The sequence below is a fragment of the Leucoraja erinacea genome, chromosome 20, assembly GCF_028641065.1.
Source record: "Leucoraja erinacea ecotype New England chromosome 20, Leri_hhj_1, whole genome shotgun sequence".
Lineage (NCBI taxonomy): Eukaryota > Metazoa > Chordata > Chondrichthyes > Rajiformes > Rajidae > Leucoraja > Leucoraja erinaceus.
In genome coordinates, this window is record NC_073396.1 from 25,265,874 (window position 1) to 25,286,217 (window position 20,344).

The window sequence follows — 20,344 nt, forward strand, 5'->3', positions numbered from 1 at the left end:
CTGCCTACAGGTATAGGACTCTGAAAACCATGACCACCTGGTTCAAGAATAGCTTCTATCCAACAACCATCAGGCTCTAGAACCCTACAAACCACTAACTTCAATTATGGACTGTGGCCTGTCTGATTCCACTAATGACATTGGCCCTTTTTGTACTAGTATTGGGGGTTATTCATTTCTTGATTTACAGTTCCTTGTGTCTCCATCTATTGTATCGTCGGGCATCTGCTCTAGGAAGGCCTGTTTGAAAAGCAAGCACGGTCGATATCTGTCCATTAGGGCCAGCATCTTGGCCATTATGGTGGAAGGCCTCCGATCACCAACCCCGTCCATACGTAGGATCTTCGCCGCCCGATCTCGACGGCTGAGCCTGAAAGTGTGTAGCAACAGGGCCTTGAGGCCCATGTACTTGGCTGCCACCGGTGGATCTCTCAGGTACGGCAGCATCCTCGAGGCCGACTCCTGCGGCAGGGCTCCCACCATGTGGAAGTACCTGGTCTCATCGGCGACAATGTGGTGCAGGTGGAACTGTGCCTCCACATGAGCGAACCAGACCTGTGGCTGATCTGGCTAAAAAGGGGGAAGTCCTTCTGGGTGCCGGCTGCTTCGGCAGAGAAATATTCTTCTTGCATGTCTCTCAGTCCAACGACGGTCAGACTCGTCGGGGTCACCAATTTAGTGGATTAGAGACAACGACCAGTGGTTTGAAACGAGATTTATTCTGAATCAAGGTTCTCCAGTATCACAAGTCCTAACACACAACTGACCACAACGGTGGTCCTCTTCTTATTGCGTATGGCGTGCACAGCCTAAAGTTGTAGGGCAACTTGTTCTATTTGATCTTATTTGATTGTGCACGCCAGGCAGATTGCATTAGTCGAAACAGGGCGGACCACGTGAAGATTGCAATCTCCCACCCCATGGTGGTCCTCAATCGACTGGCGGGCTGAGACCAGAAACCGGGCAAAAACCCGACCCCTCCCAGAATCACGTGCGCGCGGCTTCGGACCGCAGGGTTTGACGCTGGCGCGCACCAGCAGATGCCACTACATGTGCGTCATAAAAAGGAACTGCAGATGCTGGTGTGTACCAAAGATAGACACATAATGATTGCTGCAGTAACTCACCAGGTCTCTGGAGAAAACCCCAACCCGAAATGTCGCCAATTGTACTGATTGATTGTAATCACGTATAGTCTTTTCGCTGACTGAATAGCACACAATGAAATAAATATTTTCACTGTACCTCAGTGCACGTGACAACAATAAATTAAACTAAACCATCCATGATATCTGTGCGTTTGTGTAGATGAGAGAGGCGGAGAATAACACAAAAGCAAATATAACATACACTGGAAATATGAAATGTTTAAAAATTACTGCAGATGCTGGAAAAGTCGAAGATAGACAAAAATGCTGGAGAAACTCAACGGGTGAGGCAGCATCTATGAAGCGAAGGAATAGGTGACGTTTCGGGTCGAGACCCTTCTTCAGACTGAGTTTCTCCAGCATTTTTGTCTACTCTGGAAATATAATGCCACATGGAACTTTTGTAAATTTAAAAGGAAGTTATTTGTTTTTCTTTACAAGTTGTCTGCCAATACGTTTCTGCAATATTGAGAGGGATTTGTAAGGTGCGATTTCTTGTCAGCGATTAAATATAACATTTCATCTGGTGCTTCGATGTTGTTTGCAACAGCCGCACTTGGAATTCTCTGATCCTTCTGGGTAAAAAAACAACACGAAATCATTCCGCCTACCGACGGAGCTGTCTCTTGGTCGCTCTGCTTTGAAGGGAGCTCCGGGGCGTGATTTCCGGAGATTAGAGGACAGTGAGTGCGACGAGAAAGTTTGTCAATATCTGAAAGTGTCAAAGGTTGGGTTGGTTGTTTAATTCATATCACACGGCGGTGAAGGGAGCTCCGCGCTAATGCGCCCAGTGCAAATCGAGGTCATCTCGCATGCAGCAATTGCCCGCTGATCAAAGGCACACAACTATGGGAATATCCCTGTGGTTGCCTCCATTAATTACACGTGGCTAAATAATATTTTTTTTCTTCCCCCCCCCTCCTCCCCAAATGACTTTACGCTGAAGGCTATTTTAGGCACACTGTTGTTTTCTTTTGCACACCAGCATGATCTTCGGCAGTAGGTTTGCAACTCTGCGGAGTTCGGGCAGCAAACTGTTTGGCGCAATGACCAGGTCGTTTTCCGCAATGCCGCAGTGTGTTGGAGAAGGCGAACGGCTGCGGGTCCTGATCGACATGGACGGAGTGCTGGCTGATTTTGAGGGTGGATTCCTGCAAAAGTACAAGAGCACGTATCCTGGGGAGCCGTTCATAGAGCTGGCGGATCGCAGAGGTTTCTGGGTTTCGACACAGTATGGAGAGATTCAGCCCGATCTGTGTGTAAGTGAAAGGTTGCACGAAATTAACCGCGCATTGCTACATGCTGGCCAATACATAAACTGAACAGAGTGCATCTTGCATCTCTGCATGATCTCAGTTCAAAATATTTATTGGCTTGCGGCGATATAACAAACAGTATTTAGTAATTGATAATGCTTGTCAGATCAAAATTTGTGCAGATGCTGGACATCTGGAAAAAAAAAGCAAAATTAGTGCAGATGCTGGAAATCTGAGATAAACGACACATTAGCCGTGGAGCAATCAGCACAGAAAAGCCGTTTCTCCTTGCTGGCCGACAGACTGTCACAGGCATTTTATTTTGTGTGTAGGAAGCAACTGCAGATGCTGGTTTAAACCGAAGATAGACACAAAAAGCTGGAGTAACTCAGCCGGACAGGCAGCATCTCTGGAGAGAATGAATGGGTGACGTTTCTGGGTCGAGAGAGACCCTTCTTGTTCATTTTATTAAGCAGATCATCTTTCATTCCTGAGGGTAAATTGGTCCATATATCAGTCATGGATTTCTAACAAGTCAATGTAGCGCAGCTGGTAGAGTTGCTGCCTCAGAGACCAGGTTCAATCCTGACCTCGGGTGCTGGCTGTGTGGAGTTTGTACATTCTCCCTGTGACCATGTGGGTTTCCACCGGGTGTTCCCTTTTATTCCCACATCCCAACAGAGTTGCTGTCGGGTTCAATATTGACTACAGGTGCTGCCTGTGCAGAAGCTTGCATGTTCTCCCCAATACCTGTGTGGGTTTGCTCCGGGACCTACCGTTTCCTCCCACACTCCAAAGACGTACAGGTTTATAGGCTAATTAACTTGGTAAAAATTGTAAATTATCCAAGTGTGTAGGATAGTGTTAATGTGTGGGGATCAGTGGGCCGAAAGGCCTGTTTTCACGCTGTATCTCTAAACTAAACATGGGTTTGTATGTTATTTGGTTTATGTAAATTGCCCCTAATATGCAGGGAGTGGATGCAAAACTAGGATAACATAGAACTAGTGTGAACGGATGGTCTGCCTCGATTCGGTTGGCCGTAGGGCCTGCATACATGCTCTATATTTCAATCAATTAATGTATTACATTTAGTGCAATAAGAGATGTTACACTGACTGCCATCCTAGGTTATTGTAAAAGATTCCAAAATGTTATTTTGAAGATGGGCTTTAGAATTAATCTAGGTCACCCATCCATTGTTTAATCTCTCAGCTGTCAATTTTGGGGGTGGAATAGATTATTTTGTCATTTTTACATGGTAATTCTGTAATTTCACTGCAAAGTGATCCTAAAAGGAGCTTGATAAATACAGGAAAAATAGCTAAAAATATTGGAAACTTTCTTCAGGTTCCCCTGCTCTGGGGGAAGAGAAATGGATTTGATGTTTTGAGTTGGAAAGCCTTTTTTTTTTTATCAGAACTGGAATTGATGAAAGGTCTTTAACCTGAAGTGTTAACATTTTTCATTCCACGGGTGCTGCCTGATCTACTGGATGTTTCCAGCACTTTCTGTTTTTATTTCCGATTTCTAGAATCTGCACTTCTTATTTTCATGTGCTTATCGATACATGCCCTTTTTTTTATAAATCAATCGTTTTCATTAACTTTTTCACCTTCTTTTCTTTTTCATTGTCACAGAGAGTGGTGAGTGTGGAATTCTCTGCCTCAGAGGGCAGTGGAGGCAGGTTCTCTGGATGCTTTCAAGAGAGAGCTAGATAGGGCTCTTAAAAATAGCAGAGTCGGGGGATATGGGGTACTGATTGGGGATGATTAGCCATGATCACATTGAATGGCGGTGCTGGCTCGAAGGGCCGAATGGCTTACTCCTGCACCTATTGTCTATTGTAAATGCGATGTGTACAGAATGTCAACTTAGGTGCATTTGTAGTAATTCATTTTATTGGGGGGGGGGGGGGGGGGGGGGGGTCATGGTGGCACAGTGGTAGAGTTGTTGCCTTACAGCACCAGAGACCCATGTTCAATCCTGACTATGGTGCTGTCTGCTGAGTTTGTACGTTCTCCCCATGACCAGCGTGTGTTTTCTCTGGGAGTTCCGGTTTCCTCCCAAGCTCCAAGGATGTATGGGATTGTAGGAAATTGGCTTGGTAAACATTGTAAATTGTCCCTAGTGTGTAGGATAGTGCTAGTGTATGAGGGGATCGCTAGTCGGCGAGGACTCGGTGGGCCGATGGGCCTGTTTACGCGCTGTATCTCAAAATTCTAAAGTCACCTATCCATGTTCTCCAGGGAAGCTGCCAGACTGGGCTGATCCAGCACTTTGTGTCCTCAAAAGGATTCTCTTGTTTGTAAAATATTTAGGACAGTATATGTGAAAAGTGATATATAAAGTCAATCCATTAAGCAATTTGTGTTTTGCACCAGAGTCCAGCATCTGCAGTTCCTTATGCCTCCATTGCACTGCTCCTCTGCAAAATCTTGTCAATGTATATCAACTTTGAACAAATTTTCCTTGTCTCTCGCTCACTGCTCCCCCTCTGTATTTCCTGTTGCTCATCAACCATGTTCTGACCTAGGCTCACTTTGTGCCGCCCCCATCTTCCTTTTCCAGCTTTTTCCTCCACTGTAAATCAGTCTGAAGAAGGGACCCGATCCACAAAGTTGCCCAACCATTCCCTCCACAGATGCTGCCTGACGCTCCGAGTTACTCCAGAACTTTGTCTTGAAGTTTTGACTTTTTACGTTTCATCAAAAATTACGTTTGATTGATTACGGGCATCGCAAAGGAAAGGTAGCCATTTCACGAGATTTTCAGTGCAACTTCCGTAACCAGTGGCAGTGTAATCTCCTGCAGCTACAAACAACAAAGGGTGAAGAGATGATTTATGAGGAATGTTGCCAGAACGCGAGGGCCTGAACTATAGTGAGTGATTGAGCAGGCTAAGACTCTATTCCTTGGAGCGAGGAGGATGAGAGGTGATCGTATAGAAGTGTACAATATGGTGAGAGAAATAGAATGGGTAAATACACTGTCTTTTGCCCAGAGTAGGGGAATCGAGAACCAGTGGACACAGGTTTAAGGTGAGGGGGGAAAGATTTAATAGGAACCTGAGGGATAATGTTTTCACACAAAGGGTGGTAGATATATGGCACGAGCTGTCAGAGGAGGTAGTTGAGGCAGGTACTATCACAATGTTTAAGAAACCTTTAGACAGGTACATGGATAAGATAGGTTTATAAGAATGTAGGCCAAACGCTGACAGGTGGGACTAGTATAGATGGGACATTTTGGGCCGATGGGCCTATTTCCTTGGCTATGTGACTCTTCAATTACTTCAAAAGTGAAACAATGCTACTGTCGGTAGAGCTTGGCAGCTTGGTTCATTCTGAATAGGGTTTCTTTCTGAGGATGAAATGTGGACAAAGTAGGTTAGTTAGAGACACAAGAGACTGCGGATGCTGGAATCTTGAGCAATGCAAATTGTGTTGGAGGAACTCAGTGGGTTCGGCAGCATCTGTGGAGGGAATGGACAGATTATGTGTCCGATTAGGAACCTCCTTCAGATTGATTTTAGTATGAGGGAGTAATCTGAAAAAGTGAGGTTAGGGGCAGAACAAAGCTTGGTTAGTCAGATAGATAGGGGGATAGTTTAGTTTCAGTTTAGTTTAGAGATACAGCATGGAAACTGGTCCCTTGATGACCGAGTCCACGCCGACCATCGATCACCTGCATGCTAGTTTTATGTTATCCCACTTTCACGTACTACTTACTAGGGACAATTTACAGAAGCGAATTAACCTAGAAAACCTGCACATCTTTAGAATGTGAGTGTGGAGATCGGAGCACACAGAGAAAACCCACACGGTCACAGGGAGACCATACAAACTCCACACACCAGCACCTTTAGTCAGGATCGAACCGGGTCTCTGGCACTGTGAGGCAGCAGCTCCACCGCTGCGCTGCGCCACTTGGCAATGTTGTTGTTTTTTGGTCTTTTAAAGATGAGCTGTTATGGTTTATAACTAACCTCAAGCTTTAGGGGTAAAGGTTTAGTTTGCCCTTGTGGCTCAGTTTCTCCTGCATAGACCACATATCAGAAAATTATTCATTTATACTCCACAATTTATCCTGTAGATTGGGTAATCCCCAGCCACAGGCACTGAGTTGCCATCAGGCTGGTACTGTTCTATATGAAACAAAATTAAGATGGAGGCCTACAGAGGCTACGCTTCAAGCACAGCCTGCGGTGGGAGGAGCCGATGGCGTCATATGAACGGATCTGGCAGCTGATGAGAACAAAGACCAGGTGGCCGCATATAACAAAGACTCAGCAAGCCACCCGTGGCCACGTGCAGTACCAGGCCTGGTTCACCGCTGTCTGCACGGGGAAGCTTGGAAGTCCTGAAGATCAGAGAGTCGAGTAGGAGGGAACGACTGGCGATGACGGACGCGAAGAGTGGGCTGGTAGGAGACGGACCAGGGCATTGCCTCCAGCTCCTTCAAGGAGGAGGCGCTCCCCGGGATAGAGAGGTGGGGAGAGGGACGTTGGGTCATGGGCCTGCAGCAGCTAGGGCTCACCTGGATTGGGGGTGCTCCACTACTTCCAACATGTGGACTGGACTTTGGACTTTTTCTTTGCAAACAGTACCAAAATATGGTGACTGTGCATTTGTGGGTTGTGCAAAATAATTTCACTATACATGATAAGAAAGAACCATTGAACGCTGGGCCAGACCCACCCCTACTTCATTAATCCAATGCCAACAGGTTACAGGGCTTTACAGTGAGAGAACCAGAAATTGCATATCTCCTTGTGCCAAGATATGCAATTTCTTGCGATAAGGTAAGATCAGATTTTTCAGAGACATGGAAGTTGCAAGATTGGGCTATAACGTGACAACTCTCTGCGTGCTGTTCCAGACCAGGATCTATTGTAATCATGTAGAGTATGATTTGGATTTAATTTAGAGATACAACGCAGAAACACGCCCTTCGGCCCACCGAGTCCACACCGAGTTTCTCCAGCATTTTTGTCAACCTACTAACCTGTACTTCTTTGGAGTGTGGGGGAAACCAGAGCATCCGGAGAAAACCCACGCGCTCACGGGAATATCGCCCAAACTTCGTCCCCATGGTCAGTATTAAACCCGGGTTTCTGGCGCTGTAATGCATCAATTCTACTACTGCGTCACTGTGCCGCCCTTAACTGGATAGCATGCAGAACAAGCATCTCACTGTAGCTCCGTACATGTGACAATAAATAAACTACCTTGATGCTAGAATCGAGCAAAGCACAAATTATTGGCGGAGCTCAGCAGGCCATGCACCATCTGTGGTTGGAATGTACAGGCAACGTTTCGAGTTGGGAATCTTGCACCTTATCTGCACATGTGACAATAAATAAACTAACTAGATGCTGGAATCGAGCAAAGCACAAACTATTAGAGGAACTCAGCGGACGGACCAGGCAGCATCTGTGAGGGAAATGGACAGAAATGTTTTGAGTTGGACCCTTCTTCAGACTGAAGAATTCTGTTTCTGCAATAAATTTTAACATCGTGGAGCTCGCGGTCTCTGATCAGAGACCGACATCAGGAACTCCGAGCCGCAGGAGCATCGATCGCCCCGACGAAGGAACTTCGACCACCGGCTGCGGGAGCTTTGATCGCCCCGATGGATGGTTAGACTGCCCCGACAGCGGGAGAATAAAGAGGAAGAAGATTGGACTTTTTGGTTTTCCATCACAGTGAGGAATGTGGGGAATCTGCTGTGGTGGATGTTTATGTTAACTTTTGTGTAGTTGTGTTTTGCTTTTTTTTCGTATGGCTGTATGGTAATTCGTATATCACTGTACTTTAATTGGTACATGTGACAATAAAAGACCTTTGAAACTTAACTTGATACAATGACTTACATTTCTTAAAACTTAATCGGTAGCGTTAGAGTGAACTCTGATGTAGAATACTTACATGGGAAGGTGCAACAAAGCTAGGAATATATAATAACCAAGAGGAAAGTGGTGTGGAAGAACAGAACTGGAGAGTATACATCTACAGACCTCCACTGATTCTTCGACAACTGGTGGTCCAGCACCTCCTTAACCCCGACAAAATTACGAGAGCGCACTCCCCCCCCCCACCCCCACCGGAGTCCCCCATGAAAATGTGGCTGCCAATCTCTGCCTCATCGGGAATTCCACGGTCGATTGGGGGGTCGAATGTTCCCCCTGTGGCTGGGGCCCAGCTCAGCCGTCAGATCCGTTCCCATAGCCGACGTCTGAGGCCGACTTTGTGGACTGGTAACATGCCTAGGCGGGCTGTTCTGGTACCGTTGGACAGCTCTCGGAAGCTGTGACCTCTGTTGGTCCGGCAAAGCCATAATCCAGAAAGGCTGTGGAACAAAGGGTGCCGGAAAATTGGCGGTGGACCTGCAGTTAAAAGGCATATGGGATGCTTTCTTTTAATACCTAGTACATCTATCTATTATTATATAAAACTCTGTGGCTGCCGCCTGCCGTCTGGCTGCCGGCTGCCTTTCTGCCTTATGATTCGTTGATGGCTGCTCCTTCCTATCAGCTTCCAACACACTTCAAAACATAGTTGCAAGACAGGAACACTCTGAACTTTTCACTGCTGCAGCAGGCAGGGAGGTGCAATTGGAATTTTTCTTTAATCCACTGCTGAGGGAGGCAGGGGAGTGCTGGAATCTTACATTTGGGAACGGCTTCAGTTCCGTGGGAGGAGACGGGTGCATGGTGGAATATTGGGTTGGGGGATCACACCATTGGGGGTGCAGACCCAACGGGTCTGCACTTGGTCTAGTAGAATATAAAACCAGGCAGCTAAGCTAGGACTTTATACACTAGTTAAGCCTCACCTTGAGTACAGCGGACAGTTCTGGTCACCACATTTCAGGAAAGATATGATTATCACTATGGAGAACGCAGGGGAAATTTGCAAGATTGTTGCCAGGTTTGGGAAAAGTACAGCCACGAGTAAAAATTAGTTACGGTCTGGTTGTTTCCTTTGGAACAAAGGTGTCTGAGAAGAAACTTTATTGCATATAAAGTGATGATAAAATAAATATTAAGGATCTATTTCCCGTGATGGGTGGAGGGGGATGGGGGCATCAAATACCAAGAGGTATAGATGTAAAAAGTAATGATGTAAGGTAGAAGGACTAGGGTACACAGCTAGTATACGTTGGAAGGCAGGACTAAGCTGTGTGTTCATGAAGAACTGGTGTAACTCTGGTGTAACAAAGTGCTGGTGTAACTCTGGGTCAGGCAACATCTCTGGACAAAAAGCATAGGTGACGTTTCGGGTCGGGACCCTTCTTCAATTACAATATCTCCAGACATGCTGACTGACCCGCCGAGTTACTCCAGCACTTTGTGCCTATATTGACATAAACCAGCATCTGCAGTTCTTTGTTTCAACTGGAACTGCAGGTGGTGGAATCGAGCAGAGTACTGAGCAAAGACATAAAGTACTGGAGTAACTCAGCGGGTCAGGCAGCATTTGTGAAGGGAATGGAGAGGCGACATTCCAAGTCAGGGCTCTTCTGCAAACTGATTGTAGTTGGGGGGGGCAAAAAATTGGAAAAGAGAGTTGGGGGTGGGACAAAGCATTCAAGTGATGGGTGGATACAGGTGAGGGGGGGGGGAGGATTGATTGGCAGATGGGTGGAGAAGTTAACAAAGGTTAGAGATGGAAAGGAGACAAAGGAGTAAAGAAGAGTGAAATATAAAACACACAGGAGGGATATAGGTGGAAGGGGAAGAGAGGAGGGGCGAGGTAGTGGGAGAAATTGGTGTGCGGCAGGCTGAGAGGGGGGTGTTGTGTGTTCATGAGTTGGAGAGGAACTTAATTACACACCCTGGCTCTGCCAAGAATGCAATTGACTAAGTCAAGCAGATACCAACCAGTTGCTTCATGGCCTGAGACCTAACAAGTGTTGACAAGTAAAAGTAAATGTTTTTCTTGTACAAATTTTGCCAATTTAATCACACAATTCAACCGAAATCTCAAAAAGAACCGCGTTTGTAACGTCATATGCATTTTTGTGTCCGGACAACTAAATATTGGAAAAATATAAGGAAAAACACTATGCTGAAGTAACTTGCAGTCTGTTATGAGCTAAAATGTTTCCTACAACACAGATGTAACTGCATGAAACCAAGTACTTCACTTTTCGATTAACTGAAAGACATGGATGTGCAAGATGCTGATAAAAGCAAATGCATTATTTCCTGTAGTAATAAATCACGCATATTTAAAAAAACCACATTGTGTGCTTATAGCAGGTTCAGAGATGCATTGGAGTAACTCAGCGGGTCAGGCAGCATCCCTGGAGAACATGAATAGGTGACGTTTGAGGTCGCAACCCTTCAGATGAGTGAACTCAATTACTAAGTGACATTCTCCCTGTGACCTTGTGTTTTCTCCGGATGCTCCGGTTCCCCCCACACTACAAAGATGAACAGGTTTGTAGGGTGATTGGCTTTGGTAAAATTGTTAAATTGTCCCCGGTGTGTAGGATAGTGCGGCCTGATCACCGGTCGGCGCTGACTGGATGGGCCGAAGGGCCTGTTTCCGCTCTGTATCTCTAAACTAAACTAATAATTGGTATGAATGGTACATGGTTTCCTCTAATTCTAATATTCTTGCTTTTTTAAATAAAATGCACAGGAGAAATCAATAAGTATCTGGGAGTCCAAGAACTTCTTCATTGAACTTGATCCGCTTCCTGGTGCAGTAGAGGCGGTGAAAGAGATGGCCAACATGAAAAAGTGAGTCCGGTCTCCAAAACTATTACTATTCTTTCTGGACTGTCCCGAATTTCCGCAGTGACGTGATGTTTGTTTCTTTTCCACAGCACTGACGTGTTCATTTGCACCAGCCCCATAAAGAAGTACGATCACTGTCCCTTTGAAAAAGTGAGTTACGCAAAAACGTCAACCAAGAGAAACAGTCTCATGGTTACGAGGAAATATGCTGAAATTTAAACAGAACCTAAATGCTAAACAGATTTGTAAAGAACAGATTGACACGTTCGCTGGATGCACTGTGGATACCTTTGCCCCTAGTAACCATTAGGAGCTTGAATAAGTAACTCACATGTTGTAATAATCTGTGCGAAGGAACCTAACAAATAAACGTGCTAAACAGATCGAAAATCCAATGAAAGTAGATTCCAAACTTTTTTTTTGCCATAGTTTATATTATTCATGGCTTATTAATTATTATTAACTGGATAAATGTGAGGTGGCATATTATTATCACAAAAGAAACAATTAGGTACATGGATAGGACAGATTTAGAGGGATATGGGCCAAACGCAGGCAGGTGGAACTAGAGTAGACGTTGGTCAGTGTGAGCAAGTTGGGCCGAAGAGCCTGTTTCCACGCTGCATGATTCTATGACTCTATGATAATAATAAGTAGGCCAGTTATACGTTGGTGAGTAAGGAAAGGGGGAACAGAGTTTTCTTGGGACATGTCATTAAATGGAGCGCCGGATACTGAGAGGTGCTGTTATAGAGGTGTATAAAATCATGTGAAATAGATAAGGTGAATGCACAGAGTCTTTATCCAGGATACAGTGGCTTGCAAAAGTATTCATACCCCTTGAACTTTTCCACATTTTGTCACGTTAAAACCACAAACGTAAATGTATTGGGATTTTATGTGATAGACCAACACAAAGTGGCGCATAATTGTGAAATGGAAGGAAAATGATACATGGTTTTCAAATTTTTTTACAAATAAAAAACTGAAAAGTGTGGCATGCAAAAGTATTCAGCCCCCTTTACTCTGATACCCCTAAATAAAATCCAGTGCAACCAATTGCCTTCAGAAGTCACCTAATTAGTAAATAGAGTCCACTTGTGTGTAATCTAATCTCAGTATAAATACAGCTGTTCTGTGAAGGCCTCAGAGATTTGTTAGAGAACATTAGTGAACAAACAGCATCATGAAGCCCAAGGAACACACCAGACAGGTCAGGAATAAAGTTGTGGAGAAGTTTAAAGCAGGGTTAGGTTATAAAAAAAAATATCCCAAGCTTTGAACATCTCACGGAGCACTGTTCAATCCATCATCCGAAATTGGAAAGAGTATGGCACAACTGCAAACCTACCAAGACATGGCCGTCCACCTAAACTGACAGGCCGGGCAAGGAGAGCATTGATCAGAGAAGCAGCCAAGAGGCCCATGGTAACTCTGGAGGAGCTGCAAAGATCCACAGCTCAGGTGGGAGAATCTGTCCACAGGACAACTATTAGTCGTGCACTCCACAAACCGAGCCTTTATGGAAGAGTGGCAAGAAGAAAGCCATTGTTGAAAAAAATCCATAAGAAGTCCTGTTTGCAGTTTGCCACAAGCCATGTGGGGGACACAGCAAACATGTGGAGGAAGGTGCTCTGGTCAGATGAGACCAAAATTGAAGTTTTTGGCCTAAATGCAAAACGCTATGTGTGGCGGAAAACTAACACTGCACATCACCCTGAACACACCATCCCCACTGTGAAACGTGGTGGCAGCATCATGCTGTGGGGATGCTTTTCTTCAGCAGGGACAGTGCAGCTGGTCAGAGTTGATGGGAAGATGAATGGAGCCAAATACAGGGCAATCTTGGAAGAAAGCCTGTTAGAGTCTGCAAAAGACTTGAGACTGGGGTGGAGGTTCACCTTCCAGCAGGACAACGACCCTAAACATACAGCCAGAGCTACAATGGAATGGTTTAGATCAAAGCATATTCACATGTTAGAATGGCCCAGTCAAAGTCCAGACCTAAATCCAATTGAGAATCTCTGGCAACACTTGAAAATTGCTGTTCACAGACGCTCTCCCTCCAATCTGACTGAGCTTGAGCTATTTTGCAAAGAAGAATGGGAAAAACTGTCAGTCTCTAGATGTGCAAAGCTGGTAGAGACATACCCCAAAAGACTTGCAGCTGTAATTGCAGCGAAAGGTGGTTCTACAAAGTATTGACTCAGGGGGGCTGAACACTATTGCACACCACACTTTTCAGTTTTTTATTTGTAAAAAAATTTGAAGACCATGTATCATTTTCCTTCCACTTCACAATTATGCACCACTTTGTGTTGGCCTAAATCCCAATAAAATACATTTACGTTTGTGGTTGTAACGTGACAAAATGTGGAAAAGTTCAAGGGGTATGAAAACTTTTGCAAGCCACTGTAGCAGAATCAAAAACAAGAGGACAATGTGTAAGCTAAGAGTGGTTTCCTTTTCATTCAGAGGGTGCTGGGTATATGGAATGATCTGCCAGAGAAAGTAGTTGAGGCAGTAATAGCCCTGACCCATGGTGCGAGTTCATTCAAGAGCTCTCCCGAGTTTAAAAAAAATCAAACTCGTGGTAAGCACGGAGACTGAACGTGGCGGGTACGTCGGAGCTCGGGACGTCTCTTAGCGGCTCGTAACGCTAACGGCAGGTACTCGGGAGGAGGGTAAGCACGGGAAGACTCGCGAAGATCTTTCAACACATTGAAAAATGTCCACGAGAGCCCCAATTACCGACGAGTGGCCATTAACGTAAATCTCTGAGTTCGAATCGGCAAACTCAGGAGAGCTCTTGGAATGAACTCGCACCGTGGGACAGGGCTATTACTATAACAGCATCTAAAAGCCATTTGGACAGGTACATTGATAGGAAAGGGCTTATATGGGCCAAATGTGGGGAAATGGGACTAACAAGGATGGGGCATCTTAGCCATCATGGACAAGTTGGGTTGAAGGGCCTGTTTCTGTGCTGCATGACTACGACTCTACATAGAGTAGCACAGGTTTACAAGGCAGCAGAGAAAGAGCAAGTACTGTGATGATTATAGAGCAGAGCAGAACATTCATGTAAAACATATAGAAGATCATTTAGGCCACACATAGTACTGTCCACAGTTCTTGTCTCCACTTATATAAAGACACTGCATAAAGTACAAAAACATTCAATCGAATAATAACAATTGGAGTGCTTGTGTCTGTTAGTAAATGTGAGATATTTTCTCTAGATAACAAAAGACAAGTGGGATAACCCGAGAGAGGCTTTTAGGGTTTTAAAGGATTGACATGGACTAAACTCATTAACATACAGAAGTTGGTAGATAGAATATCTAGATGGTACAAGCGGCCAGAGGAAATAGAAGATGCGGGTACAATTATGACATTTAAAAAATATCCAGTAGGGGTTCATTTATAGGAACGTTTTGGAGGATTATGGGCTGAGGTCAGGCAAGTGGGACAAGCTTGGTTAGGCAACTTGGTCGCATGGACCAGTTGTGCTGAAGGGACAGATTCCGTGCTCTATAACTCAGTGATTCAGTAACTCATGGGCATCCCTGGCAAATGACTGCTCAAAATGAAGAAGGAACATCTAGGAAGAAACTGTGCACCAGATCTATAGTCGTAGAGTCATACAACATGGAAACAGGTTCTTCAGCCAAAGTTGCCCATGCCAAACACGTCCCACCTGCCTGCATTTGGCCCACATCCCTCTAAACCTGTCCCATCCATGTCCCTGTCCAAATGTTTCCTAAATATTGTAATAGTACCAGCTTTAACTACCTTTTCTGGCAGCTCGTTCCATCCACCCACCACCCTCTGTGTGACAAAGTTACCCCTCAGGTTCTTATTAATTCTTCCCCCCCCCCTCCGCCCCCCCTCACTTTAAACCCATGTCCTCTGGTTCTTGATTCTCTTACTCTAGGCAAAAGACTATGCATTTACCCTAGCTTGCTCAACCTCTCCCTATAGCTCAGACTGTCAAGACCTGGCAAAATCTTTGTAAATCTTCTCTGCACTCTTTCCAGCTTGACGACATCTTTCCTATAAAAGGATGACCAAAACTGAACGCTATACTGTATAGATAGTCAACAAGCTATACACAGAGGCATTGCACAAGCAGGCACACACAGCATCCCAAATAATACCACCCCTCTCCCTCACCACCCACCCCTAATCACCAATGCCTGTCCCAACCGTGGCTAGGTCTCCAGACCTCGACCTCAGCTGCCGCAGAACCCACACAATTGAATTACCCTCAACCAAGATGGAGTGCCTAAAAAGAGGGACAGACATAACAAAAATAATTTTCACTGGTAAAATTTATCAGAAAATAAACCTGATAAGGAAGATAATTGTTCAGCCGGGGAATGTCAAACTTGTTCCATCTACACTTCACACTGCCTCAGCCAGGCCATCAACATTTTCAAGGACCAATCTTACCCTAGTCATCCCTTCTCCTCCCCTCGCCCATCAGGCAAGAGGTACAGAAGTTTGAAAGTGCATACCTCCAGATTCAGGGACAGTTTCTTCCCAGCTGTTATCAGGCAACTGAATGGTCCTCTCACCAACTGAGTGTGGTCCTGACTTCCCTACAACATTGGAGACCTTGAAACTATTTTTAATCAGACTTCAATGTTATATCTTGCATTGAATGATGTACACTTTGTCATGTATCTGTGGACAACTTGAAGGCTTTTCTCTGACTGGATAGCATGCAAACAAAAGCTTTCACAGTACCCCAGGTCATGAATAATATTAAACTAAACTAAACACGAAGTATTCACGGCTCAGAGCATAGATGCATTTAAGGGAATGTTGGAGAAACACATGAGTGAAAAATAAATAAGAGGAGACACTGAAGAAATGTAATGGAGAGGAAGTAGAAAGGCTTTGCTGGGGGCATAACCACTGCTTGAGTCTCCTATGAGCTTTGTGCCCTGTTTTGATGCTGAGACATTAAAAAGTCCAAAAATCAAAATATACCAACTGGAAATTATGGTTTCACAGCTTCTTGCCTCCTAATATCCTGTTTTGTTTATTGTCATCTGTACCGAGGTACAGTGAAAAGCTTTATTGTTGCGTGCTATCCAGTCAACTGAAAGACTATACATGATTACAATCAAGCTGTCCACAGTGCACAGATACAGGATAATGGGAATAACGTTCAGTGCAAGATAAAGTCCAGTAAAGTCCGATTCAAAATAGTCTGATGGTCTCCAATGAGGTGGATGGTAGGTCAGGACCGCTCTCTAGTTGCTAATAGAATGATTCAGTTGCTTGATAACAGCTGGGAAGAAACTGTCCTTGAATCTGGAGGTGTGCGTTTTCACATTTCTGTGTCTATTGCCTCGTGGGGGAGGGGAGAAGAGGGGGTGACCGGGGTGCGACTCGTCCTTGATTATGCTGCTGGCCTTGCCGAGGCAGCGTGAGGAGTAAATGGGCCTGTCCCACTTTCACGACCTAATTCACGTCCTTTTTTACTCGTGGACATTTTTCATCAGCCTGGAAAAACGCCCCCGACCTACTTTATGTCACGAGTACCTACGACTAGCATCACGGCCTGCTACGACCTACCTACAACCTCCTACGACCTCGTGACGACCATGCTGCGAGTACGAGTCAAGGGCAAACTCGGCAGAGGTCGTGAATTAGGTTGTGAAAGTGGGACAAGCCCTTAAGTTTGTGTGATGGTCTGGGCTGCATCCACAATTCTCTGCAATTTCTTGCGGCCTGGGATGGAGTATATTCCCAAACCGTGCTGTGATGCATCCCGATCAAAAGCTTTCCGCGGCGCATCTGTAGAAGTTTATGAGAGATGTTGAACTTGACTCTGTTTCCACAGTACGCCTGGGTTGAGAAACATCTTGGGAAAGAGTTTCTGGAGCTGATGGTCCTAGCACGGGATAAAACATTGATATCAGGCAGCTTGCTGATAGATGACAAACCGGATATCTCAGGTAACATTCTTGGTTACAAGGGCCATGTTCGTGAAAATTCCATTGGTGGCAATCATACGAGGAATTCCTGGCTGGGAATTCGTGGGACATCACGATCAGAGTTTCTTAGAATCTTAAAATATTTCCCTGTACATAAGAGGTCCTTCAGTCCATCATGTCCATGCTGGTTGGATTAGCCACCTTCATCCCACCCTCTGACACTTGATCTGTGTCTCAGTATGCCACACATCCTGAAATACGCAACTAGTACTTTGTGAATGAGATGAAAGTTCATCCCTCCTTTTTGGTAATGAGTTCCATTTTTTTGTTCAGTTCACTTTAGTTTACAGATACAGCATAGAAACAGGCCCTTCGGCCCACCGAGTCCACACTGACCATTGATCACCCACACACTAGTTCCATGTTGGCCCACTTTTGCATCCTACACATTAGGGGCAATTTGCTGAGGCCGATTAAGCAACAAACCTACACGTCTTTGGAATGTGGGAGGAGACCGGAGCACCCGGAGAAAACTATGCGGTCACAGGGAGAACGTACAAACCCCGTACAGGCAGCACCCGTAGTCAGGATCGAACCCGGGTCTCTGGCATTGTGATGGGCCTATCCCACTTAGGCGATTTTTCAGCGGACTGCCGGAGACTGTCAAGTTGCCGGCAGTCGCCTGGAAAACCGGGAACTGGAACGGCGACTGTCGGAGTGGAACACACACACACACACACACACACCGCAAAGGCGGGGTCCAGGGCAAGCGGGGGAGCGCTGCCTGAAATTCACACGGTACAAAGCCAAGGTGATACAGACACACACCGTGATGAACAGGAAAGTTGGCGCTGTAATTAAGACGGCTAAAGCACACTGTACGGTAAGTCCTTTAAAAGAGGGGAGAAGGTGGGGGGGGGGGGGGGTGAGAGGGTAAGTAGAGGGGGGAGAAGGGAGGAGAAAGTGTGGAGGCAACTTTTAAGAAGCCAGCCAACTTTTAATAAGCCAGAGATACACGGCTGTGACATTTAACATTACCGGTTGGTTATCCTTGGTTCTGAAAACTCCTGCTTATGTTACCTACAACTACAATGACGACCCCACTTCAACTGCACCTACGACTACAGGATTATCGATTTTCTCCATGGCAACCAATTTTAGGTCGCAGAAAATGTTTCGACATTTCCAAATATTTGCGGCGACCATACTGAGGCTGCGACTAGTGCCCAGAATGCGGGAACTCCTCACGACCATGAAGGAGACTCACCAGAGACCATTAGCGAACATGTGGCGAGCGCAAGTTGCCTAAGTGGGACAGGCCCAAAAGGCAGCAGCTCTACCACTACCACTGTGCCGCCCTGAAGTGCAGGTTTCTGCGCTGGGTCTCTCTGTATACTTGATGGAAGCTTATTAAATATTTAATTTGTGTTTCACAAATTCTAGATCACACTGCATTAATTATAGCGTTTTAAGTGTTACTAGACCAAGTGCAGACCCACTGGGTCTGTTCCCCCCAACGCACGGTGGGGGGATTTTGTAATGAATTACAAAAGGAATTTCAGCCCACTTGTACTTTCCCCTTCCCCCCTCCCTCGTTCCTGTGGCTTGTCGTCAGTCTGTCTGTTGGAATGTATTTGTATTGTTTCACAATGACTTCCGCGTGTCTGTCAGTGATACTGCTCATTGTATTTTGTAGGTGTGGAACCTAACCCGACGTGGGAGCACATTCTTTTCTCAGCCTGTCATAATATGCATCTGCAACTGAGAGCCCCGCAGAGGCGGCTGCACTCTTGGGCAGATGATTGGAAGCTAATCCTGGACAGCAAACGGCAGTGATGCCCTACATGTGGCCTCAGATGGTTTCAGTTGCCACCGAACAATGAGACCCAGATAGATGCCTGACGCAGAGTTCCTACACGCAGTAGCATGTGTTGATCGTTTAGCAACAGTGAAGGTTATTTGGATTGCAAATACACACAAAGTTCTTGCATCTGTGTTTTTCAGGACGTTTTGGAGGGACAGTTTTGGAGTACTTTTTAATCAACTGTGTAGTAAACAGGAGATCACACAGCGTATAGACATACAGGTATACTAGCGATTTCCTGGCATGCTAGGTTCCAGAGCCTTGCCGGATTATCGATTTTGCCGGACCAACAGAGGTCACGTAATAATAATTTAACTATACATCTCTGACCCATTAATTATACCCCTTCCGTGTCTCTAAAGCATGGAAACTGCTAGAAACTTAAATTAAAAAATAACGATTAACAAAGAAGTAAACAATGAACACTTTCAGGACGGAGGCACCTGAGCCACACTCAATGCTCTCATAATATTGTCCGGATTAAAGGAGGTGCCGGATCATCAGTTGCCAGAAAATTGGTGGTGGACGTGTATATATGTTGCAGATAAGAAATTAAACCCGACCCAGAAATACTTGACAGAAACCAAATAATGAACCTGCAAAAATGGCAAAATATGCCAATATGTTGGTTTCATTTCACCCATCGACTGGATTTCAGTGTTGTAGGATTTTATAGTTTCACTGCTGCATTTCACAGTGTGAGCCGACACCATGGGACATAGGAGAAAAAGATAATTCATAATCCATACTTTCTGTACCTGCACTGTTAAGTAAAACATGAGACTTTTATCAGGGATTTCACGTGCCATTGATGATTGCGGTGGTGCATATTAAATTTTGCTCAACTCATTCCAAAACCCAAGGCCATTACCTAGGACTTTGTTCTGCTTTGGGGGTTAACCTAATATTAAACTAAATTTTAAAATATAAAGTGCCAGCAACTTCTTATCCGACTTTTTCAGAATTATCCGTCGAAACGATTGGCTTCTAGTTTAGTTTAGTTTAGAGGTACAGTGCGGATACAGGCCCTTCAGCCCACCGAGTCGGTGCCGACCAGCCATCACCCCGTAAACTAGCATTATCTTACACACTAGGGACAATTTACAATTTTTACTGAAGCTAATTAACCTACAAACCTGTACGTATTTGGAGTGCAGGAGGAAACGAGTACCCCGAGAAAACCCATACGATCACAGGGAGAATGTACAAACTCTGTACAGACAGCACCCGTAGTCAGCATCAAACCCGTGCTGTGAGGCAGCAATTCGACCGCTGCACCACCGTCTTGGCCCTTCTCATAACTCTGTAACTGTCTGTTCTCTGTGCCCAGAGTCATCGCAGACTCTAAAGAACTGTAACACTCAGATAAATGTTTA

General features: G+C 45.2%; 1 protein-coding gene across 1 annotated transcript; it reads left to right on the forward strand.

The window, feature by feature from the left end:
• Positions 1-1,678: 1,678 nt before the first annotated feature.
• On the forward strand, positions 1,679-19,387 carry LOC129706993 (5'(3')-deoxyribonucleotidase, mitochondrial-like). The gene is made up of 6 exons (XM_055651702.1): positions 1,679-1,831; positions 2,134-2,407; positions 11,056-11,156; positions 11,243-11,303; positions 17,011-17,125; positions 18,801-19,387. Exons 2-6 carry the CDS (start codon positions 2,135-2,137, stop codon positions 18,938-18,940), a joined length of 690 nt encoding a protein of 229 aa, XP_055507677.1. The 5' UTR covers positions 1,679-1,831; position 2,134; the 3' UTR covers positions 18,941-19,387.
• Positions 19,388-20,344: the final 957 nt, after the last annotated feature.

Coding starts and splice junctions, on each gene's coding strand:
- LOC129706993 (XM_055651702.1), top strand. CDS start 2,135: ATGATCTTCGGCAGTAGGTTTGCAACTCTGCGGAGTTCGGGCAGCAAA. Junction 11,304..17,010: donor ATCACTGTCCCTTTGAAAAA/GTGAGTTACGCA, acceptor CTGTTTCCACAG/TACGCCTGGGTTGAGAAACA. Junction 17,126..18,800: donor TGACAAACCGGATATCTCAG/GTAACATTCTTG, acceptor TGTATTTTGTAG/GTGTGGAACCTAACCCGACG.